Source organism: Podarcis filfolensis (assembly GCF_964270895.1).
Source record: "Podarcis filfolensis genome assembly, chromosome: 10".
NCBI classification, from domain to species: Eukaryota; Metazoa; Chordata; class Lepidosauria; order Squamata; family Lacertidae; genus Podarcis; species Podarcis filfolensis.
Window position 1 is genome coordinate 48,793,611 of NC_139612.1, and position 25,944 is coordinate 48,819,554.

General features: G+C 45.4%; 1 protein-coding gene across 2 annotated transcripts; it reads right to left on the reverse strand.

Moving 5' to 3' along the window:
• Positions 1–7,430: 7,430 nt before the first annotated feature.
• Positions 7,431–25,870, reverse strand: MCM5 (minichromosome maintenance complex component 5). 2 transcript variants are annotated; one of them, XM_083574013.1, is made up of 17 exons: positions 25,762–25,870; positions 24,930–25,125; positions 24,026–24,152; positions 23,305–23,433; positions 22,492–22,664; positions 20,372–20,527; positions 18,497–18,663; positions 17,206–17,377; positions 16,352–16,463; positions 15,535–15,678; positions 14,678–14,743; positions 14,147–14,323; positions 13,425–13,537; positions 12,273–12,401; positions 11,113–11,255; positions 10,212–10,339; positions 7,431–7,836 (listed from the first exon to the last, which is right to left on the reverse strand). In XM_083574013.1, the coding sequence occupies exons 2-17, from the start codon at positions 25,094–25,096 to the stop codon at positions 7,735–7,737; spliced, it is 2,205 nt and encodes a 734-aa protein (XP_083430139.1). In that variant the 5' UTR covers positions 25,097–25,125; positions 25,762–25,870; the 3' UTR covers positions 7,431–7,734. The 2 variants fall into 2 exon arrangements, with proteins under 2 accessions (XP_083430139.1, XP_083430140.1); XM_083574014.1 differs by having other exon boundaries at positions 24,930–25,105; positions 25,762–25,860.
• Positions 25,871–25,944: the final 74 nt, after the last annotated feature.

The window sequence follows — 25,944 nt, forward strand, 5'->3', positions numbered from 1 at the left end:
AGTGGCGGAGGAAGAGGAGTGCGGGGGGAGCGCACTGCCCCCAGCAGCGCGATCCCAGTGGGGTTCCATCGCGGCTGCCCCCCCTGCTCTGGGCACCACGCCCCCACAGGCAGCGTGCCACGCCCCCATGACGCACACCAGCCCCCCCACCTGCTCTTGGCCCCCCCCCGGTGCCGGAACATGAAGCTTCACCACTGGGCATGGGGAACCTTTGGCACTCCAGCCTTTGGCACACAACTTTCATCAGCCCCCCGCAAGCATAGCCAAGAGAGCAGTACATGTGAAAAGGATCTAGGAGTCTTGGTCGACCACAAACTTGACATGAGCCAACAGTGTGACACGGCAGCTAAAAAAGCCAATAGGAGTATAGAATCTAGATCAAGGGAAGTAATAGTGCCACTGTATTCTACTCTGGTCAGACCTCACCTGGAGTACTGTGTCCAGTTCTGGGCACCACAGTTCAAGAAGGACACTGACAAACTGGAACGTGTCCAGAGGAGGGCAACCAAAATGGTCAAAGGCCTGGAAACGATGCCTTATGAGGAACGGCTAAGGGAGCTGGGCATGTTTAGCCTGGAGAAGAGGAGGTTAAGGGGTGATATGATAGCCATGTTCAAATATAGAAAAGGATGTCACATAGAGGAGGGAGAAAGGTTGTTTTCTGCTGCTCCAGAGAAGCGGACACGGAGCAATGGATCCAAACTACAAGAAAGAAGATTCCATCGAAACATTAGGAAGAACTTCCTGACAGTAAGAGCTGTTCCACCGCTTTCTCCGCAGAGAAAGCCTTTGACAATATTTCTTGGAGTTTTATGAAGAAGAATCTCCAGGGGATAGGGGTAGGCCAAGGATTTGAAAACGGTATAGGTGCAATATACTCAGAGCAGAAAGCAAAGTTAATTGTAAATAATGTGGTTACGGAAGAGTTTAAGATAGAAAAAGGGACACGTCAGGGGTGCCCAATCTCCCCATTACTTTTTATATCAGTCCTGGAGGTCTTGCTGAATATGATCAGAAGGGATCAGCTGGTTAAAGGGGTACAGGTCGGAGCTAAACAATACAAATTGAGAGCATTTGCAGATGACTTGGTACTTACGTTACAAGAGCCAGAATCTAGTACTAAAAGGGTTTTAGAATTAATTCAAGATTTTGGCCAAGTTGCAGGATTTAAATTGAACAAATCTAAAACTAAGGTATTGGAGAAAAACTTAACACCTATGGAAAGGTAGAGGTTTCAGAATGAGACAGGTTTAACTGTGGTTAAGAAAGTGAAATATTTGGGGATTAATATGACAGCTAAAAATGTGAATTTGTTCAAAGATAATTATGAAAAATGCTGGACAGAGGTAAAAAAAGATTTAGAAATCTGGTCAAAATTGAAGCTTTCCTTGTTGGGTCGAATTGCAGCTATAAAGATGAATGTATTGCCTAGAATGTTATTTTTGTTCCAAACATTGCAAATTGTTGATAAGATGGACTGTTTCAAGAAGTGGCAGAAAGATATTTCTAAATTTGTCTGGCAGGGCAAGAAGCCCAGGATAAAATTTAAGATATTAACTGATGCAAAAGAAAGGGGGAGATTTGCCCTGCCAGATTTTAAACTTTATTATGAATCAGCGGCTTTTGCTGGTTGAAAGACTGGCTACTTCTTGAGAACACAGATATTTTGGATTTAGAAGGGTTCAATAACACTTTTGGGTGGCATGCATATTTGTGGTACGACAAGGTCAAAGCTCATAAAGCTTTTAAAAACCATACTGTCAGGAAAGCACTGTATAATGTCTGGATTAGGTATAAAGATCTGCTGGAGAATAAAACTCCCAGGTGGTTGTCCCCAACGGAGGCAAAGGCCGTGAAAAAACTTAATATGGAGTCTAAATGGCCGAAATATTGGGAAATTTTGGAACAAGAAGGGGATATAATGAAATTGCAGAGTTATGAGAAATTGAAAGATAAAGTGCGAGATTGGCTCCATTACTATCAAATAATGGAGGTTTTTAAGTCAGACAGGAAAATTGGTTTCCAGGTGGAAAAATCAAAACTGGAGACAGAATTGTTAGAATCCAAAACTAAGAACTTGTCAAAAATGTATAACTTGCTGTTGGAATGGAATACACAGGATGAAATAGTTAAATCAGCTATGATCAAGTGGGCACAAGATATTGGTCATAACATTATGTTTGAGGACTGGGAACGGTTGTGGACCACCGGTATAAAATTTACGGCATGTAATGCCTTAAAAGAAAATATTATGAAAATGATTTATAGGTGGTACATGACTCCAGTCAAGCTCGCAAAAATTTACCACTTGCCTGATAATAAGTGTTGGAAATGTAAAGAGACTGAAGGTACATTTTTTCACCTTTGGTGGACATGCCCAAGGATCAAGGCTTTCTGGGAAATGATTTATAATGAAATGAAAAAGGTATTTAAATATACCTTCTTGAAGAAACCAGAGGCCTTTCTCCTGGGTATGGTTGGCCAATTGGTGCCAAAGAAGGACAGAACATTTTTTATGTATGCTACAACAGCAGCAAGAATACTCATCACAAAGTATTGGAAGACACAAGATCTACCCACCGTGGAAGAATGGCAGATGAAAGTTATAGACTATATGGGACTGGCAGAAATGACCGGCAGAATCTGAGACCAGGGAAAAGAGACGGCGGAAGAAGATTGGAAGAAATTTAAGGACCATCTTAGGAAACACTGTAAAATTATTGAAGGCTAGAACGATGTTGATTCAGAAATTAAGTGGTTAAAAGCTGTAATGATTATGTGATTAAGAAAAGAAAGGTTAAAAATTTACAGAAATTAGGGGAAGGATTTGCTGAATTGACTTAATTAGAGAATGGAATACAGAAAGGGGAGGTATGAGGAGGTCGGGAAAGAAAGTTTTATGAATATAAGGGATTGAAATTATACTTGTTGTATGTGTTCTGTTTGGTTTGTATGTATTTTTATTGTTCTTGTTTTTTGTTCTGTTTTTTCTATTTTATATAAATTCCTAAAACCTTAATAAATATATTATAAAAAAAAAAGACAGTAAGAGCTGTTCGACAGTGGAATTTGCTGCCAAGGAGTGTGGTGGAGTCTCCTTCTTTGGAGGTCTTTAAGCAGAGGCTTGACAACCATATGTCAGGAGTGCTTTGATGGTGTTTCCTGCTTGGCAGGGGGTTGGACTCGATGGCCCTTGTGGTCTCTTCCAACTCTATGATTCTATGATTCTATGAAGAGCCAGGGATCTATGGACGTTGTAGATCAGCAGCATCTAGAGGGTCAAAGGTTCCTCTCTGGGCCTTGTCAGACTCCAGCCCAAGAGCCAAAATGGCATCACTCGTCCCTGACTAGCTGGCCATGGAAACTAAGGTTCCAGCAATCTCTAGGGACCCATAGCAGCTTTATGGGGAAGAGATCAATGCTTTCTAAACCAGGATGCACTAACTTAAAATGTAACAAATGGATGAGAGGGGGGAACCCAAAATCTTTTACCTCAGTGGGGCAAACCTATTAACTTGCCATAAACTGCAACCGTTGCATAACTTAGCAACGCCTTTCGTTGACAGTGCAACACAGGCCATAAGAAACTGTTTTTTGGCAAAAGCTGGATCGTGCTGCAGCAAATTCATCCAGAAAAAGCAGCTAGCTATTGCTTGTCATGGAGAACCCCCACTTGTCACATTCAAATGGATCTGCCTATTACGATTATGAGTCCACATGTTCAAGAATAGACATGAATCTGCATGCGGATCTCATGTAGTGCCCTTCCAGCTGAGGGCAGCAGAAGCGGATGGCTTAGTCACTCTCTAAGCACAAGCCACTTTGTCTCTTCCTTTTAATTTTGGGAAACCAACTTTTAACACGTCTCAACCAAGGGCTCATTGAGTCCCTGCACTTTGTTCTCAAAGCGCTAGTGCCCTCTACTGACCATTATCTATGTAGCACTGAAGTGAACTTTTCAATCGCCAAAATTCCACGTTATTGTCATTTTTAGAAGGCACGGAGGCAGTTTGAGAAAATGACAGGTTCGTAATATGGACCTCCTGCCATTGTCTCCAAATCACTATGTCAGAGCCAAACTTCCCCAAGTCACGACAGCAATGTTACCAACACTGGAACATTAATAACCATTACTAAAATACCTGAAACCACAGGTAAAAAGGTAAAGGACCCCTGGACTGTAAAATCCAGTCAAAGGCGACTATGGGGTTATGGCGCTCATCTCTCTTTCAGGCCAAGGGGGCCAGTGTTTGTCCACAGACAGCTTTCCAGGGCATGTGGCCAGCATGACTAAACCGCTTTTGGTGCAACTGAACACTGTGACAGAAACCAGAGCGCATGGAAATACGGTTTACCTTTCCGCCACAGCGGTACCTACTTACCTACTTGCACTGCCGTGCTTTCAAACTGCTAGGTTGGCAAAAGCTGGGACAGAGCAACGGGATTCAAACCACAGACCTTCTGATCGGCAAGCCCAATAGGCTCAGTGGTTTAGACCACAGCGCCACCCATGTCCAGTTCAAACCACAATACACTACCCAAAAGTTAAAAGCAGGCATTGCCCTTAAGATTTACTATGTGTTGTAGGCAACTTAATTAAACTCAGAGCAGACCCACTGAAATGAATCTAAGTTAGCTATGCCCATTAATTTTAAAGGCTCTGCTCTGAGCCGTCCTACCACTGTATACAACCCAATCTAACCAACTAGGAAGATGGTTTGTGTAAAGCCATTCCCTGTGCATATACAATACCTACTTGTGTTAATATACTGGGCAGGTAAAGAGGTCACATTATTGCCAGGGCTTTGGGGGATAACTTAGCACAGCTCTTCTAACTATCTGTGTTCCGTTGGTCCTGTTATTTGGCTTTAATGGTAGCAGAGGATTTTCTTAGGATGACCTTAGTGAATTTCTTATTGAGGTGCTCCTTTGTGCAACACTGGGGGGGGGGCGAACAGCACAAAATAAAAATGTAATAAGGACATATTCCCTCAGAGCAAGTACAAGAGAACCTTTGCACTTTGGGGACAGCACAATGTGCAGAAACAGACATTTCCCTAAGAGAGTATAAGCACTTGCAGGAAAGCTGTGCAGGTGTGCACCCCACTCACCCGCGAGCATTTGCTACCTGGCCCAAGTGTTTTGGCTCCTTTTTGGTTAAACCCTTTCCCTACTTGCAAGAATAAGGCTGAACTCTCTGCTGCCTCTGCTCTGGCATTAATGGTCATCTAGAAATATGTCTGAAGCTCAACATCAAAAAAACTAAGATCATGGCCACTGGTCCCAACACCTCCTGGCAAATAGAAGGGGAAGAAATGGAGGCAGTGAGAGATTTTACTGATCACTACAGATGGTGACAGCAGCCACGAAATTAAAAGATGCCTGCTTCTTGGGAGAAAAGCAATGACAAACCTAGACAGCATCTTAAAAAGCAGAGACATCACCTTGCCAACAAAGGGCCGTATAGTTAAAGCCATGGTTTTCCCAGTAGTGATATATGGAAGTGAGAGCTGGACCATAAAGAAGGCCGGTCGCTGAAGAATTGATGCTTTTGAATTATGGTGCTGGAGGAGACTCTTGAGAGTCCCATGGACTGCAAGATCAAATGTATCCATTCTTAAGGAAATCAGCCCTGGGTGTTCACTGGAAGGACAGATCCTGAAGCTGAGGCTCCAATACTTTGGCTACCTCATGAGAAGAGAAGACTCCCTAGAAAAGACCCTGAGGTTGGGAAAGATGGAGGGCACAAGGAGAAGGGGATGACAGAGGATGAGATGGTTGGACAGTGTTCTTGAAGCTACCAGCATGAGTTTGACCAAACTGCGGGAGGCAGTGGAAGACAGGAGTGCCTGGCGTGCTCTGGTCCATGGGGTCACGAAGAGTTGGACACAACTAAACGACTAAACAACAACAAAAGTAACTCTTAAGTGCCCTGCAAAAATATCAAGGCCTATTTAATCCAGCATCCTGTTTTCCACAGCAGCCAATGAGATGTAGATCATGGAATCTTAGAGCTGGAAGAGACCCCAAGGGTCCATTAGTCCAACCCCCTGCAGTGTAGGAATGTGAGAAGCCCAGAAACTGAACATGAGGGCAATAGCCCTTTCCTCCTGGTGTCTGTAGACAGCTGGTATTCAGAGGCATTTTGCCTCCACTAGGCAAAGGTAGCAAATGGCCATCATGACTTACCCTGCATGAAACGGTCTAACTCCCTTTCAGAGTTGGTGGCCACCCCCATATCCCGTGGGAACAGATCCCAAAGTTTACCTCTGTCAGGTGTTGGCTCTCCAAATATTGCCAAATTATAACTCCCATCCCCAGTGGCGTAGCGTGGGGGGTGCAGGGGGTGCCGGCCGCACCGGGCGCAACATCTGGGGTTAGGGCAAATCCATGGGTTAGGGGGCGCAAATCCACGGGTTAGGGGGCGCAAATTACTTGCCTTGCCCCGGGTGCTGACAACCCACGCTACGCCACTGCCCATCCCTATCACTCCACTGCCATTCTTGCCAGTGCTGATGGGAGTTGTGGTTCAACAACATCTGGAGGGCCAATGGTTCCCTGGACCTGCTATATCTGTTTCTGGGGGAAAAGGGGGGGGGGATTTATCCTAGCATCTCCTCTCTGCAACCCTCAGCACGCTTGCTTCCTTGCCTCTACCACTGAATGACACACACACAAATGACTTCAGTTACTAACTGGCAATTAATTAATTACCGATGTGTCACCGCCGTGCACAAGAATCACGTGGCATAAACATGCCTTGGAACGAACACTCAAGGGAAGGATTTTTATTTTCTGCAAACGCTTCGCTCCTGGAGCCGTTTCAGCGACCTCAATGCAGGCCCACTTGAGATCACCATGCAATGTGTATCACTTCAGATTGTGGTATTGATTTCCTGGACTAAGCTTCCAGGCCTTGTGTGTCCAGGGAGAAGAGTCGGCAGAAGAAGAATGGAAGAAATTCAAGGACTATTTACAAAAACACTGCAATACTAATGAATGTTGAGTGATGTTGGATTGAAATTAAGTGGTTTCTAGCTGTAATGGTACAAAAGAATATGAAAAAATGGTTCTTTTTTTCTTTGTATATAAGTAAAAGTTTAAGCTACGTTTTTTAACTGTAATGCTATGAGATAAGGATTTGCTGGATAAATAATTTGAACTGGAATACAAGAAGGGGAGGCATGAGGAGGTCAGGGAAATATGTTATTGAAAAATAAGTTGTGAACTTTATGTGTTTTTATTATTTTTTCTTTTTACTTTTTTTTCTTTGTTTGTATAAAATGGAAAATTCTAATAAATATCTTATGAAAAAACAAAAAGCTTCCAGGCCTTGTGTGAACGGGATCTAGCAGAAACAAGCTGGGAAGGTGACCCTCTTGCGTGTATGCTGGGACGCCCACCAAACACTCACACGCCCACAACAAACATGACTACATTTCATTTATTAAGTTTTAATGCAGCTAAAAAGCTTTTGATGTTCTAGCAAAACATCAAGGCGACACTTTAATGGGAAAGCTGGAACAAAATAACAACAGCAGCAGCAGCAGCCGCTCTTCTTATCAGCCTCTGTGCCACGGAGAGTTTCCATCCGCAAGACATAGATGGGCCAGTCTCTGAAGGGCCATTGTGATGGGGACAGGAAGCAAACAGCCTGAGGGGACTCACAGAACTTTTGTGCCAAGTGTGGGGAGAGCCAATCCGCTCCTGAAGCTCACGGAAGGAAATGGCGTTCTACTTGATGCGGTAGAGGACCTTGCGCTGCATGCGATGCTGGATCTCGCCACGGCGCATCATGAGTTGCAGCACTTTGTAGATGGCATGCTCAGGGTATTTCTGGGAAGGAGGCGAGAGAGCAGGAAGAGAGTCTGTGAGGCCCACTGTTTATTTTATTTGCAAAATGCATATGCCACTCGGGTTTTTTTTTTAAAAAAACCTCACCACCTTCAAAGTGTTTTATGAAAAGGAGGAAACAATGAAATTATAAATACATTTTAAAAAGAACTATTTAAAATAAATTGTAGGATTTTTAAATTTTTTAAAACCACTTGTCAATATTCCACATGTCTGCATATGCTGACCTATAGTGGGCGCCAAAAAGCACACAGTGAAGGCACCTGTCTGATGTCAACAGGTAGGGAGTTCCAAAGTGTAAGGGCTGCCACACTAAAATATCAATTACAGTGGTACCTTGGTACTTGAACGGCTTGGCTCCCAAACAAATTGGCTCCCAAATGCTGCAAACCCAAAAGTAAGTGTTCTGGTTTGTTTTTTGGAAACTGAACATCCGATGCAGCTTCCTCTTGAGTGCAGGAAGCTCCTATAGCCAATCGGAAGCCGTGCCTTGGTTTTCAAACCGTTCTGGGAGTCGAACGGACTCCCGGAATGGATTAAGTTTGAGAACAAAGGTACCACTGCACTTACAAATGTGGCGATAGTGGAACCTGTGACAGCACCAGTTCCATAGGTCAAAGCAGTCAGGTGGACATATATGGAATGAGATCTCGCAGGTAGACTGGACCCAAGCTGAAAAACAATTGAACTGGGTTGGAGGTGGGGATGTTGGGTGAATTAAGAAACCAGCTCCTGGGTAAATTTATCATGCAGGGTGTCTAGATTAGTGTCTGCTCCAGCAGAGCTTTGCTTCTGAGATGCAACAAGAACACAGTTTGAAGGGTTTGAAGGGAAAAGTGGGGTGGGTGAGGCAGAGAAGGTCCAACGCTGCTGCTTCTTTTCCACTCTGTGCTATTTATATATTATGGGTCTATGGTCATTCCCAGTGTGGTCCACCCAGCTCAAGTAACTTGAGAGAGCAGAGAAGGGTCAGAGCTGGATGTGGCAGTGGTAGGTGTGCATGGCTGCATTGTGAATAACAAGAAGCAGGGCTCCAGCCATAGCTCTACAGTCCTCTTGCACAGAGAAGCCACATCCTCGTGTGGGGACAGTCACGCCTTATTCCCCCTCTTCCTTCCTTCAAAAGAGCACAGAGCCCCTTCATGCGCTTCCTAGTTGGTCTCCTATGCAGGCAGCTTATAGGGCTACCCCGTCTTTACTTCAGCTGCAGAATTGCATCCCTCGTCTGTCCTTCAGAGCATTATCCCCAACAGCTTGCCGAAGATGGCATGCTCAGAGCCAAACCAAAATGGCGAGTGTGGCCAGCTGTTCAACCTCATCCCAGGGCTTGCTGTGGGTGAACAGCTCATGAAAAAGCTGCCCTATGGCCCCCATGGGTGCCATAGCAGCTTTTCCAGAACCTTTCCTTACTGGGCAATGATACATTGCATTGTGAGCCTGCAAGTAGACATCATGCAATCTGTTTAGGGGGTGTGGGAACTTTGGCTTCCAAAAGCAGAAATGTTGGCTTGTTCCCATGGAGATGAAGTGAACAGACCCTCTTAACCTGCTTCAGAGATGACTTGCAGTGTCGGAAGCAAGGTGAGAACTTAAGAAAAGCTTTTGGATCAGGCTGATTTAATTCAACGTCTTGTTCTCTTAGCGGCCAATCAGATTCCTCAGGGAGTCTCACAAGCAGGGCACAAGCATAACAGGAGCGAGTGAAGAGCCCTCAACTATGTTAAGTGTGTTAAATGTCTTGTGTTAACAAAAAATAGGGAGTCAATTCTAGGCTTGGTTATAGTAGACTTCAAGCAGGTGGGTAGGTCAGGTAGAAAATCCTTGAGTGTGAAGTGTTATTGTTTCAGAAAACAGGTATTGCAGATCTTTCAGCATCATGAAGAAATCGTGAAAGCAGCTAGAAGTGTTTGTTTTTAAAATAAATATCCCCCAGTTTGTTGCTCTTCAACAAATGTGGGTAAGGAGATCAGGTGTGTGTACTTATTTCTTTTTATAGAATATAAATATCCTCTCATAAAATACCAGGGCAGTTGTATAGCACTGTAAAACCATTAAGAGCAGTACAAAAGTTTCTCTTCAATGGAAGTAGTAGTCCAGAAGGGCTCTAGCTCAGGCCTGCGCAACTTGTAACCTCAACAAGGCCAAATTTCTGAAGCACACACCAGGGGTGGATAGCATCTCATGATACTGCAACCCTTGGCTTGTGTAAGCCTCTTAAAAATTTTGTTACTGCCTTTGAAGGACCACAAACAGAGACGGATTATCAGTGTTTGGCAGGTCGTGTGTGGCTTCGTAGGTCGCAAATTCTGCCAGCCTCTCCCAAGCTTGCCATGAATTGCCTGACCCACTGAACTCACTTGCTTCACAAAATCCTGGATGATGCTGTGTTCGGAGACTTGGGAGCCAATGGCAAAGCGACGCTTGAGCTGCTTTTCAATACGTGACAACATCTCCTGGTCCTCCTGGGTAGTGAAACCCTCCACGCCTAGAAAAGAGATTTAAATGCAGTTCTCTTTAAAGGTAAAGGTACCCCTGACCGTTAGGTCCAGTCGCAGATGACTGTGGGGTTGCACGCTCATCTTGCTCTATAGGCCGAGGGAGCCAGCATTTGTCTGCCGACAGATTCTGGGTCATGTGGTCAGCATGACTAAGCTGCTTCTGGCGAACCAGAGCAGTGCACAGAAACACCGTTTACCTTCCCGCCGGAGTGGTACCTATGTATCTACTTGCACTTGATGTGCTTTCAAACTGCTAGGTTGGCAGGAGCTGGGACCGAGCAACAGGAGCTCACCCCGTTGCGGGGATTCGAACCGCCGAACCTTCTGATCGGCAAGCCCTAGGCTCTGTGGTTTAGACCACAGCGCCACCCGCGTCCCTGCAGTTCTCTTTACAGAAGTTTAAATGCAAAAATATGTAGGCACCACTGCACCACCTAGTTAATACAGTACAATGGGATGGGTGGATTAGGGGTATAGTGCATCTACATGCAAAACATACCAGGTTCAATCCTCAGCATCTCCAAATAAGGCTGGGAATGTCCCCTGCCTGAAACCCTACTGGCCTGTGGCCTCTGGAACGCCGTCCAAAAGGGAAAGTGGCCTGGCCTAGACCCACCTTGTAAATCAATGGCACAGGCTTTTGACTGCCTTTTCCACTGGAAAGAGCACATTTTGTATCTTTCCAACAAGACTATGTATACCCAAATACTTCCAGAGGACACGGATGTTGTGCAAGTGTGCTGCTGTTTTGTTGTCTCACCTGAGAGGCTGCCTGACATGGCAGCATCGAGCGTAGACACCTGGAAGAGCCGCAGGGCTTCCTCAACGTCTGTGTCCGTGGCAAAAGGCTGGAGCTTCATCTTGCTGAGGGACTCTGCAATCCGCACAATGGCCTCTAGCTGCCTGCATGGCAGAAATGAAACATCATATACAGTCGTACCTTGGATCCCGAACACCTTGCGAATTGAACGTTTTGGCTCCCGAATGCCGCAAACCCGGAAGTGAGGGGTTCCGGTTTGTGAACATTCTTTGGAACCCAAACGTCCAATGTGACTTCTGCCGCCACCAAACATTTTTGAAGTCAAACAGACTTCCGGAATGGATTCCATTCGACTTCTGGGGCACCACTGTATGTATCTCGAAGGGGAAAGAAATGAAGGTTATCGCAGCAAGGGAACTGGAAACTTACGGAGGCGAAACCGCAATCAAATGCGGGGAATAGAAGAAACACTTGCTAGAAATTGCAATTGTTAATAGCAGGTAGAAATTGTCCTTAAGCCTAGACATGTTGCAGTTCAACACAGAATGCACATCTATACGTAGGAAAATAAAGCAGGTATATGACAAGGAAGAAGGGACCCAAACCTATGCTTTCCACTGAGATACAGATTTCTATGTGCAGGGATTTATTTATTTATTTGTGGAGGATCTGCACTGCAACTGGTCAAGAGACTATGGGAGCAGTTAATGCAGCAACGTATGGGAAGGCTACAGGTTTCCCATTCCTGTGCCAGGAACATTCAGTCATGTAACACTTTCTACACTTGAGGTCTGTAAAGGTGCAGCAAAAACTAGGCTGGGCAGAGAACAAAGCCTCACATAGCCAAGTCTCCCTTCTCATCAGCACACAGTCCCATTTCATGGCCCAGGCCAAGCCCAACCAGTCAGGCAAGATTCCTGAAGAGAACCTTCATCTAGCATCTGTGCCCCCACTTGATCCAAGCAGCCAGCAGAAGGACACACATCTGTCATCCAACGCAACTTCCCTGAGAAAGATCTGACCATCTTGTCTCAACAGTGCATCTGTCTTGGCCTCACTCAAGGGAGCCTGCCAAGAGCAAGAGGCCTCCTAGGCCATCCTCCTAGGCACCATCCTTTACATTCCTCCCCGTCCCTCACAGACACCTGCTGCCACCTCACCTGACCGTAATGGGAATGCTGGATCGACGGTCGCTTTCCCTCTCGTGCTGGCGGGCTCCGCTGCGCATGAGGATGTAGCGGTTCTTCAGCTTCTCTGCGGCCTCTGCAGAAAGACGAGGGCCGCACTTCCTGCAGAGGACATTGGGAGGGCTTAATAAATCAGAGGGAGCACCGAACTAGCATAATTCTACCAGAGGCTTCCCTACTAACTGGCTCCGCCACAGATCTTCCCTAGTCTCACCCATCTGGAAGAGTCTCCATCCCATTCAAACCCCGAGCTAGAAACAGCTTTATACTTTTGAGAGCAGATTTTTGGAGATTGAATCCAGCTTTCCCCACAGCATCTCCAACAACTCAGCACTGTCATTAAACTCAGAAGCACTACCCAAAACAGCTAAGCAGAAGCCCAAATTCCAGGAACTGAAGTTTGAATTTCAAGTTATAAAGGTTATACTGGAGCAATATGCCTTCACATAGTTCTGGAAGACTTGGCCTTGTGGTTTGTGGGATATGGCCCTTGACAGTAGAATGCAACGTGATGAGGAATGACAGTGAAAATGTTGTGAGGGTTAGGAATGGGGGACAGTGGTAAATATATGAACTATTTGAAAAGCAATTGTAATGAACAGATTACACTAGTAGGACTGCAAGAAGTTCTGTAAGAAGGACTATTTGAAACACTGCAAGAAAGACTATGAAGAGAATAATTAGTTAATTAAGAGTAATAGAGAAATTAAGAAATGCAGAATAAGCGATAAAGAACGGAAAATCCTCAGAGGTGGTTGATGGAAGTCTAAAATATTGTTATATGTTAAATGATTTTTGAAAATGATATATAAAATGTGTGTGTGTGTGTGTGTGTGTGTGTGTGTGTGTAGGAATGGGGGACAGTGGTGGTATCAATATTTGTTCAATGGCACCCCTCCGTTTGCTTTAGAGCAACAAAAGAATTCACTCTGAGCTTTTAAAAACTAAGGTGGACAAGGCTTTTTAGTATTGTGACATTCACAGCTATTCAGGCTGCTTTTGGTTAAAGGGGGCATGGAGAGCAAGAAAGGGGCACTAGCTATGTCTCAGCCCACCATCCAGCTTGTTTAGAAGCACCTGCCATCCTTCCCAAGTGATGGTGCTACAATTTCCCAATTGACTCACGCTCGGCAGTAGGCGATCAGCTTCTTCAGTTTGTTCAGCTCAATCTCCCCCTCCACAGCTTGGGTCTGGGTCAGAGCACTCACATGCAGAGACATCACATGCTTGGCCAGTATCTGTGGATACAGCGCAGAGCAGGAGGGGTTGGAAGCACGAAGCACACCAAACAGGAGTCTTTTCGACATGCAGGAAACATATGGCCAGCAAAGAATTCATTTAAACAAGTGCAGGCTAGGCGCTAACAATGGCTCTGCCCTGCCTTAGTCCTCAGTTATAATCTATCCTTTAGGAAGCAGTCTCAGTTTACAGCATGCTCTGCAGCCTTGCAAATAAAATCATCTTGTGCAGGCAGACTGCACAATATTCCCATGCCAGAGGCTGAGAGGTTGTGTGGCCTCATCGAGCAGCAGAGCATTCTGGGACAGATATGGGACTTGGAGCGCAAGATTCGTTCAGATTGGCCTTTGGATTTCAGTTTCCCAGCCTGTGGAAATGCTAAATCCTATCAAGGATGTTATGCGACCTAGGAGGGCAAGCCGATCAGAAAACATACACTGTTGGGGTCAAGGGCCTATTCCATCCTCCAGAAGTGCCATGGCAAATAAACGAAAAGCAGGGTCATGTCTGAAGATACAGTCCCTCTTCTGCTATCACAAGGTAGTTGGTTTCCCCGGCAGGCAGCCCTACCTTGCCTTCCCTGTACACAGAGCTACTCAGCCACCTACCATATCTCTTTCCTCATTGTGCTCATCCTTGACAATGAAGATCATGTCAAATCTGGAAAGGATGGTGGGCATGAAGTCTATGTTCTCCTCGCCTTTAGTTTCATCCCAGCGACCGAAGACGGAGTTGGCAGCTGCCAACACGGAGCAGCGCGAGTTGAGGGTGGTCGTGATACCGGCCTGTGTGAGCGAAACCAAGGCGAAAAGGAAAAAAGTCACGTCAGCAGGAATCCAAAGCATGGCAGTAAATAATGCAAAATCAATGGGCACGTCAACCCACGTGCAAGTGCTGTATGCAGACCAGGCCCATAGGGTGAAGGTTAATGCTCGAAGCCACTTTGGAAACTCATCAGCTGTTTTTCCTTTTGCATGCCAGTGGGAAGAAATTAACCCCGCTTCATTGGGTCCTTACCATTTAAAAGCCCAATAAGAGATCCAAGTTTAAGCGTAAGACTCACAGGTTGAAGATACTTAAAGCAAGCAGGTGGGACACCATGCCTAAAAGGTTGGTGCTGCCTCGGCAACGGAGCTCACCTTGGCAATGGAGATGGTTTGTTGCTCCATCGCTTCATGGATAGCCACTCTGTCATCCTCACGCATCTATAGAAACGAAAAAAGGGGGTGGGGAGGGTGGGAGGAGAGAGGAGAAACAGAATCCAAAAAAATTATAGTCAGGTTTCTCATAGGAATGGAAGAGAGCATCAAACAGTCTACACCAGGCATGGTCAAACTTGGCCCTCCAGCTGTTTTGGGACTACAATTCCCATCATTCCTGACCACTGGTCCTGTTAGCTAGGGATGATGGGAGTTGTTGTCCCGAAACAGCTGGTGGGCCGAGTTTGGCCATGCCTGATCTCCACTATTTCCTGCTCTTTCAGGCATGGGCAACTGATGAAAGATGCTACCCCATCTCCCCCTCCCTGAGGGCTGCACTACAATATTTTTATTTATCCATTAACTAGTGGCTGGAGGCAAGCTACCGACTTTTAAACTTCAGAATGTAAAACTTTCATGTAACAAATGAATCTAGACAGCATATGATCAATATTTTGAAAAACTTTTACCTCAGGATTGTAACCATTTGCCCATAGTCCTAGTGGGTGTTTTTTTTTTTTTAGGGCCAGTTGGCTTCTTAGCATCTGCTTATATTATGCATTACTTAATATATATTAATACACTGTCCTGACCTCATCTTTTTGTGGCATGCTGGTTGCTTTGGACTAAAATTCCCATCCGCTCCAGCCAACATGTTCAAAAGCCAGAGATGATGGGAGATGTGATCCGCAGCATCTGGAAGGCTCTACGTTGGAGAAAGTTGGTGTACTAGGAGACCTGCTTCAACCATTGAACATATGGTAACGTAGAATTTTGCTGGCGCATCCGATTCGTACCTTGTCAAACTCATCAATGCAAACCACTCCCCCATCAGCCAGCACCATGGCTCCTCCTTCCATGAAGAAACTCCGTGAAGATGGGTCTCTGATCACAGAAGCTGTCAGGCCAGCTGCACTGCTGCCTTTCCCAGAGGTGTACACCTGAAAGAGGAACAGAGAGAGAGAGAGAGATGCATGTCATGTCAGATGTATACACTCTGCAGCCCAGTCAGTTTATGGAAAACCTGGTGTAACCCAATAATGTGGGAAACAGAGACATCTCAAAGGGGGAGATCATCCTGAGTCAAGGCCCTATCATGGAGATGGGCCTTCTATGTATACCCCACTCCAAATCCTGGCAGGAACTGCAAGGAAAGCCCCCACCCCCAATGAAATTTCTGAATCGTCTATTATGGGGTCAGGAAGTTTCTTCTGCAGATATTTGGGCTCTGGGCTGTACAAGGCTTTATAATCAAGCCCAGTAGCATACAGGCAGCTGGTGTACAACTATTAAGAAAGGTGGTCCATGATCCCATATAGCTTCCCCAGTTAATAAACCTGGCAGCCAGATTCTGCACTTGCTATAGCTTCTGTTTTCAAGGGCAGCCTGCATAGAGTGTATTGCAAATGAGGTGCACAGAGCAGAGATTACTGACAGTAACCCACGCCCATCAAAGATCAGTTTGAATGCATTTTTTATATATCCATAGGTTATATTCTTGTGAATTCAGTTGGGTAGTTCTGATGCATTGTATGGCTATTGCTTTTTGGTGCAATAAAGCAGTACAGATTTTTCTATTTTTAATCCCAAAGAGGCAATATGCAGGACACTTACCCCAATGGGTGAACATCTTTCTACAAACTTCAGCAGTTGGGACTTGGCTGTGCCTGGGTCTCCCAACATGAGCAGATTAATATCTCCTCTGCGGGTCAACCCATCTGGAAGCCTGTAGAGTAAAGCCAGAGAGAGGAGGAGAGAAGGTGAGCTCATTTCTTAGTAGCCCCATTTTGGCTCCACCTGTCAGCACTCACCACCCAAGTTTGCTGTTAGGAACAGAGTTGACATATTTCAAACCAGCCTGTCGAAAAGCAGCTGCCAAGAGCTTCAAGGCCATTGGGAAGGGGTAGCACCTTCTTCCATTCCACCTTACCAAGTTATTGGCAATAAATTAGCCACAGATGCTAGTGCTGTCCTTTGATTGGCTTGTTAATGCATTATGTCCCAAGTTAGTGAGTGGAGGTTTTGAGAAGTGAGCCTGGAACTGCCCAGGTCAACTAGAGACATCCTCAGTGAAGAAGACATGTGACCAACATGGCCTTTATTTCATTTTAATATACTTCTGGTACCTCAGGTTACATACACTTCAGGTTACAGACTCCGCTAACCCAGAAATATTACCCTGGGTTAAGAACTTTGCTTCAGGATGGGAACAGAAATCGTGCAGCAGCAGGAGGCCCCATTAGCTAAAGTGGTGCTTCAGGTTAAGAACAATTTCAGGTTAAGAACAGACCTCCAGAACGAATTAAGTTCTTAACCTGAGGTACCACTGTAGTCATGACACACACTGGACACAAATGCAACTGTTAAATGGGCTGCTCTCCTTCAACATGGAAGGAGGGGGACATGAAAGGACACTTTCTTCTAACTGTATTCTCATTCTGTTCTTCCTTCATGCCAATTGCCAATACCTCTTCCGAGAGCCTCCAAAGAGCATGCAGGCAATAGCCTTCTTGATATCACTGCTTCCATAGATGGAGGGAGCAATACTCTTGGCAATCGTCTCGTAAATATTGGGCATGGAAGCGAGTCGTCGAAAGTCCTCTTCTTCCTGAGGAGTCACTGAACTACTGACACTACGTCCTAGAGGAGAGAATACAGAAACACTTAGGACACTCGATTTTAATTATTTTAAGCATTCACTGCAATGTCACAGTAGCCCCCATTTTTTATATTTTCCCCATCCCAAACATTACCATTTCTTTCTGTACACTTAGAAGAACTTCATCCCTATTTTACAAAGGAGAGGACACATCCCCAGAAGAATACGGGTGGAGAAGGTTTATTTATTTAACATTTGTATACGGCTTAGTTGTAAATAAAACCTCTAAGTGGTTTACAAAGTACAGTGGTACCCCGGGTTACATACGCTTCAGGTTACAGACTCTGCTAACCCAGAAATAGTACCTCGGGTTAAGAACTTTGCTTCAGGATGAGAACAGAAGTTGTGCGGCAGCAGGGGGAGGCCCCATTAGCTAAAGCGGTTTTTCAGGTTAAGAACAGTTTCAGGTTAAGAATGGACCTCCAGAACGAATTAAGTACTTAACTTGAGGTACCACTGTATCTAAAATACACATTAAAAATGTCAATGGAAGACAAAGACTAAAATGAAGTGGCTTTTTTTAAAAAAAATCAAAACATAAATAAAACCCTCAGTTAAATGTATACATTGCAAGCAAAAAGTAGATTAAGATACATGGTAACTTCACATTTGATTATGCTTGCCTAGTCAAAAAAAGATTTTAGCAGGACCCAGAAAGAGAACTGCAAAGATACCTACTTAATGTCAATCGGCAGGGAGTTCCAGAAGTGCAGGAGTTGCCACACTAAAAGGCAGACTCCTTACAAGTGCAGAATGATGATGTGGCACTTTTAAAAGGTGCCAGTTCTACAGATGGATGTGTTTGATTACGCATATACATGTCTGCTTCTGTTTATTCTACCAATAAAAAATTCAATACCCACAGACAAAGCAAATTGATAGCACCTCTATGTACCACATTAAGAAATTAGCACAGTGGGCCAGAGTTTGAGTAGTGAGACAGGAATTGCCTGGGGTTAACGTGAGGTTAAGTTGCCTCTCAGCCACAACACCAAAGGACTGCTCTTCAAAACAAAGCATTCCTGAGCAGGTGGTTCAAGTTCACAAGAATACAAAATACGCAGGACAATATTAAGAACCAGAAACAAAAGCAGCTTTACCCGAGCCTTCAGTGTCCACTTGGATTCCCACCACACGGATGTAAGAGCTTCGTATGCCCACGCCAACATTGTCCCGGCCCTTGTTCTTTGTGAGGCCAGACTTCTTGATGGAGTAGATGCCCATGATGGTCACTCTGTTCCCAGGGACCACCTTGTCACATAAATATCTGGAAAAACAATTAGCATAAGCAAGGAGGGAAAGAAAAGTGGAACTATAAGATTGCTTTTTGTTTCCTCTTGAATGACAAAAAGCTTACCAAGTACGCATGCCTCAAATATTGCAGAGTTGGCCCAGGAGACAAAATTTTGTCATTTTATTTACTATCAGGTATTTTTATGTTGCTTTTCCATTGCACATCTTTAGAATGCTCACAGTGGTTAACAACAAGCCAAGAATGTTGTTATTGTTTTCAATACATGTACCTAAGCAAGATGGCAATCGCTGTGTTCCTGCATCATTCAGCCAGTGGGTGGTTGACCCCAGTGTACCAGCTGGGAATTGGACTAGAAAATAAGTCTTTGGGTTCCTTCCAAATTTGCTAAATAGCTTTATAGTGCAGTCTTATTTCATGCCTACTCAGAAGTAAGACCCAGCGAGTTCACTGGAACTTACTCCCAGATAAGTGTGCGTAGGACTGCAGTTTTAAATAAGTATCAACAGGGCCATTCCTGTGGCCCACCTATATTCTCATGTCTTCAGGAACCACCATTATCTAACAACCCATACCCCAAAAGTACACAGGTGTCAAAGCACTGGTACCTTCTTTTATCCAATTTTGTAGAGCCAGAGAACACTGCAACTGACTCAAATGTTCGATGTAGCCATTCTTATGACAGGTTCAGCACAGGCAGCTGCCTTACATCAGCATCAGATCATTTGGTCCACCTAGATCAGCCACAGGCGAACTCTGGCCCTCCAGATGTTTGGGACTACAATTCCCATCATCCCTGACCACTGGTCCTGTTAGCTAGAGATGATGGGAACTGTATTCCAAACATCTGGAGGGTCGGAGTTTGACTATGCCTGACCTAGATTACTGCCTACACCAGGGATTAAGAACCTGCGACCCTACTAAAGGTAAAGGTAAAGGGACCCCTGACCATTAGGTCCAGTCGTGACCGACTGGGGTTGCAGCGCTCATCTCGCTTTATTGACCGAGGGAGCCGGTGTACAGCTTCCGGGTCATGTGGCCAGCATGACTAAGCCGCTTCTGGCGAATCAGAGCAGTGCACAGAAACGCTGTTTACCTTCCCGCTGGAGTGGTACCTATTTATCTACTTGCACTTTGACGTGCTTTTGAACTGCTAGGTTGGCAGGAGCAGGGACCGAGCAACGGGAGCTCACCCCGTCGCGTGGATTCGAATCGCCGACCTTCTGATCGGCAAGTCCTAGGCTCTGTGGTTTAACCCACAGCGCCACCCACGTCCCTTTGGCGACCCCACTAGATACTGTTTATTTTAAATTTCTAGAAGTATTTATAGACCATCCCTCATATAAATACCAGCGTAATACACAGCAAAATTTACAACAAAAAAAGCATCATATACCATAAAACAATGCAGAATTCTCATAGAAATGACTCTCATCAGTCCCAGCCAGCATGGGAACCAGTTGGGATTGATGGGAGTTGTAGTCCAACATCTGGATGGCCAGAGCTTAGCCATCCCTGGTCTACAATGATTGCCATCAGCTCTCCAGGCTTTCAGATAGGGCTCTTTCCCCATCACCTGTTATCTGAACTTTTTACCTGGAGGTGTCTAGGGGGTTGAACCTGAGAACTCTTGATTTCAAAGCATTTGTTCTACCACCAAGAAATAAACCCCTCTTCCTAACAACAAAGTTCCCTGTCTAAATCAGCTGATGGAAGTCGTCACCTGTCGCAGTAGAGCTGCATGTGCCTGGGCATCTCCCCATGGGGGACAGCATCTGGAGACTCCTGGAGCTTCAGGGTCTGGAAATCCACACATTTGCACTTGTCTGGAACAATGAAGTATGGGTCCAGAGGGCACTTCGTTAGGCCTGTCTGTTCCCTGAAAAGGGGAGGAGGGAGGGAGGGAAATGGGTGCAGGGAAGATGGAAGCAGATTGTACATTAGAGTTTTTATTTATACTTTTCAAATTTATACATTTTATTAATTCTACAATCATTTTAACATTTCAAAGTTTGACTTCCTTTCCCCTCTTTCTGCCATTCCTTAATTTTTTAAGTATCTTCTGCATATCCAAATTCATTTAATTTGCTCATTTGATTATCTACTTTAAATATAAACTGCTGATCCTGCCAATGTTTTTATCTGTTCAAAATTCATCTGTAAATATTCAATAATTATCTTGATTTCTTATTCTTCCAGAGAGTTTTGCCTTTTCTGCATATTCCGTAAGTTTTTGTATCCATTCTTCCTTTGTTGATTCCATTAGAAGGCGCTCGGTGGTGTGCTTTTATCATCTTTGTCTAAGTCATCTTCCAAGACACCTAGTCTGGCAAGTCATGAAAATCCCTGTTTTGCAGATTAATAGAACCAAGAGACACCAAACCTGCCCCAAGATTACCTACTGTGCCCAAGGAAGGTTGCTGAACCCACAGACCTCAGCTTCATGTGGGGACCATATATTCACCTGACCCCCACTCACAAAACTGTCAAGGGATAGCCTTCAGAGGACATACTAAAGATATAGGGTTGTCTTACCTGTGCACTGCTGAGAGAAAAGTAAAAGTAAACCAAAGTCTGTAAGTCAGCTAAAGCAGGCATGGGGAACCTTTGCAGATATTGCTGAACCAGAACCCCATCACCTCTGGCCATCAATCGTGCATGTTGAAGGTTTATTGGAATTGCATTTAAGCAGCCTCTGGAGGGCCAAAGGTTCCCCACACCTGAGTAAAAAGGATTTGATTGACCCAACGCACTACTTGCTCTTCTGCTGTGGTACAATTAGGTTAGTTTTAGGCTCTGAGCTCAGCAGCCTGATATTACCAACTGATGTGGGTGGGTGCTGTGCATCTTTCCATCAGCTTCAAAATGTAAGGTAAGCCAGTCCTTCTGTATCTGGAGGCCCTGGACTTCTGCCCCAAAGTCGCCCACAGCCCCCAAGTGAGCCAAGTGCTCTTGATTAAAAGCTGCTGATCACCATGCTGGTTCTGTTTAATTCTTAGGTCCTTTCTGAGAACACGGGACAATTGCATTTCCCATGAAGGAGGTATCAAAAATCTTAGGAAGAGGGCAGGAAACCTTAAGCAAAGCTAAGGTCACAGTCTTACGGCTGCCTTCTTGAGAACAAGATCCATTTAAAATAATAATAAAATGTCCAGTAGCACCTATTAAGTTTGTTCTGGGTATAAGCTTTCGTGTACACATGAAAGCTTACACCCAGAACAAACTTAGTTGGTCTCTAAGGTGCTACTGGACATTATTTTATTTATTTCGACTGCGTCAGACCAACACAGCTACTTATCTGAACCAAGATCCATTTAACTTAGTGTGATTAACGTCTGAGCAAACACACATAATACTCTGCCATAAAACAAATGACAGGGGCTGCAATCCAACCCTCCCCTGGGGCATGCATGTATTGAGTGAAGGCAACCCTTTGCTTGCATCTCCTGGCTCAGCCCGATGCCTAACAGTATCCCGACCAGCAAACCCCTAAAGTGGGGCACTCTGGGGCTGGGCCAGACTGAAATGCACTAGATCCTGAGCTGCTCTCACAGCTGATCTGCCTGGTCCTCCCCCCCAACCATTCATCTGCTGTGGGTGGCCTGGTTGTGCCTCTGCAGAGCCATGTTAGTGCAAAGTTTAGATTGCTCTGTAAGACTGCAGAAACTCGTACCTGGTTTCTTGGCAGTAAGGTCCACTAAATTCCAGTGTCCTGAGAGCAAGCTCTAAATAATGCAATTCAGCTGGGCGTGTACAGGGTTGCACTGCAGGAGGATTTTGCACGTGAGATGGGGCAGACAAACAAGAGAAGAGATGCACTGGGAAAGGGACTTTCAGCCTTACGTGCTGCATTTCCGAGGAAGAGCGTATCCTTCCAGGCCAGGGCGCAAGGCAATGTTGGGGATGATGTTTCGGCATGTGCGACACTGGATGGTGATCCTGGTGGCTTTGGCTCTCACAGCAGTTGCAGCAATGATGATTCCTGGGATCTTCACCAGATGAGACATCTGCTCCGACTGCAAAGCAAGCAGGAGGGAAACACGAGCTCCAAAGGAAACAGCTGCAAATTGCACCCTGAAGTGTTCAGAGCCAAATGCAATAAATCCACAAATCCCAATTTCTCTTCCCCTGTACCTAACAAAATCAGTTTTTAAAAACTCGAAATGTTCCCGTTTCTAAATGGAGGTAGGTAAATGGGGAAATAAAGCCAAGAATGCAAATCAAAACATTTAATGAATGTACACAATGTGCCAAACATACTTGACCACAGAATATGGTTTTTAAAAGATTTTATTTTCAAAGCTGAGAATTGTGGAAGATTTGGACATAGGCATGAAAATTTCCAGGGGCAGCTTCCTATGTGAATTTAAGGACTGCTGTCTCCCTGCCCACACAGAGAGAGGGAGCCATCAAACTTCCTGGGTCAAGCAAATGATAGGTGGTTACCACCATTTCCTTGTTTACAAGGCTTATGGATGCAGAGGGGATCCACATTAGTTTTAGCTTTGCAAAACTAATGCTTGTCACCCACTTCTACTGACTCGCTATGAGGCTTCGAGCAAGACCATGTGTTTTTTCCAAAGGGTTTCTCCACATCTAAATGCTCTACTGTAGCTTCTCCTCTTCAGTCTATCATAGTGAATCCACCCAGCTCACCTTGAGACTGCGGATATTGGCTGGATTGGCATCCGACCTCAGCATGACTTGAATGTCTTGAAGAGTCTCCTCTCCTGTTGGACGAGGGCGTGTTATTTCATCAGCCACCTCCTTTGCTGCTTCCTCTAGCTGAGAAAAAGAACGGTGCTGCTCAGAACATCAGAAGCCAATGGCTATCACTCCCTTTGTTAGCAAGCTCAGGTGGTTAGTGTCAACAGAAATGAAGCCGCTAAGAAGTATGAGGGAGGTATCAGCAGAAGTACATTGGGCAGGGGCAAAAAGCCCAAGACTACCAAAGAAGAACTGAGCATGCTAAGTGATGGTTGAATGAGCAAAAAGAAAAGAAGGGGGGGAACGGAACAGAGTAGGGCATAACTGGTCAGCAATATTTTGTTTCAGATCCCCCTTGGGGAGAGCCAGTATGGTGTAGTGGTTGGACTACGACCTGAGAGACAAGGGTTCAAATCCCTACTTGGCCATGAGACTCATTGGGTGACCTTAGGCCAGTACCCAACTCTCAGCCTAACCAACCTCACAGGGTTGTTGTGAGGATAATATGGAGAAGGGAAGGGGAGAATAAGGCATACAACCTTGGTCTCTTTGGAGGAAAGGTGGAATATAATATGTAATAACTAATAATAAATCAGTGCTGTCCACGTTCATCTGACTGCAACCCACTATTTCTGTCTCCCAGCCCTTCTCACCCTTGCCCCATACATACCAGCTGCAGGTGCTCAGCAGGCTGCTTGAACAGGTAGTCTGCCAGGTCCTCATCAAAGCTTGCCAAGTCCTCCATCTCCACCTCAATCCAGTACTCCCCCAGGTTGTAATGCCGCTTAAGCTCATCTCTTGAGATTGCGGGGGGGGGGGGGAGAAAACAAGTTTAGTTTGGCAGGACTTAAAAGTGACAAGCTCACACCCTAGTACACACTAATATTCTACTGTGTTCATGCTCTGTGTTTTTGTTATTTAATCTTATTTTCCCCCCTGATTGGTAGCTGCCTTGAGAACTTTGCAAAGGGGTAGTAGCCATGTTAGCCTCTTGCAGTGAAAACAATCCAAGAGCCTTGCAACAATTTGTCAGATGGCTCATGCGGTTTGAATCCCCGCGACAGGGTGAGCTCCCGTTGCTTGGTCCCTGCTCCTGCCAACCTAGCAGTTTGAAAGCACGTCAAAGTGCAAGTAAATAAACAGGTACTGCTCCGGCGGGAAGGTAAACGGCGTTTCTGTGCGCTGCTCTGGTTCGCCAGAAGCAGCTTAGTTATGCTGGCCACATGACCCGGAAGCTGTATTGGCCTCGGCCAATACAGTGAGATGAGCGCTGCAACCCCAGAGTCAGTCACGACTGGACCTAATGGTCAGGGGTCCCTTTACCTTTACCTTAAGGTGCCATAAGACCCTGAGAACTTTGTCACAGGACAGCCTATAAATACAGTAAACAGAGCCATACTAATCCAAACCAGTAACAGATGCAAAGCACAATACATTAAAAGCACAATGCTACACTTATCTACTCAGGAGTTAAGTCCTACCAAGTTCAAAGGGGGGTTTACTCCTAGATAAGTAGATACTGTGCAGCATTTTAGCCTTCAAGTTAAATGGGTACAAAAAAAGGAAGAAGGCACCTGTATTTGAAGGTGAAGCCAGTCCGGTCTGTTCCAACCCGATATTGTCTTAAAAACTCTTTGAAACGTTTTTGCAGCTGGGACTTTCGGACTTGCCCCTCATCAGCTACTGGGTCCCCACCGAAGCTGTCACTGTAGAAGATGCCAGGGTCATCAAAACCAGACATGACGATTCCCTGTACGGAAAAGGAAGGATCTGTAAAAGAACAAAAGGGAAAAGAGACCAGACACGGGTTGGCATCTAAGACCTAATCCATGGGTAGGCAAACTAAGGCCCAGGGGCCAGATCTGGCCCAATCGCCTTCTAAATCTGGCCTGTGGACAGTCCAGGAATCAGCTTGTTTTTACATGAGTAGAATGTGCCCTTTTATTTAAAATGCATCTCTGGGTTATTTGTGGGGCATAGGAATTTGTTCATTTCTCCCCCCCCCAAAAAAATAGCCTGACCCCCCCACAAGGTCTGAGGGACAGTGGACCGGCCCCCTGCTGAAAAAGTTTGCTGACCCCTGACCTAATCCAAACCACAGCAGAGTACCCAGAAAGATAAAAAGTGCATCTGAGCATGTACAAAGCCACAGTGCAACAGTCAGTTGGACTTTTCCTTTTTTGCGTGTTCTTTCAAAAAGTCAGATTCTGACATTGCCAGGCCATCAATAGGAGAAGAGGTCCCGGATATGGAGACAATAAGGTTAGGGAGCGAGGGGCCACTTCCGCGGCCTTGCATCCGACATCCCAGTGGTAAAAGCGACTTACTTGCCCCCCACTCAAACAAGCAATCGAGAGCCGCTTCCCCCTCCCCCCTCCCGGGCTGGCAAACCCCGAATGCACCCACCTGCTTCTCCAGCCACAAACTCGATTCCCGGGAGAAACAAACTTCCACCCCCTCGGCGCGAAGAGAACGCCAGACGTTTTCGCGGCAAAAAGAAAAATTAACCCGCCTATTGTCACCGCACCGCTCGCTCCCATTGGGCCAAAGGGCCTAAGAGCTTCGTGATTGGTTTCAGGCGCAAGCGGC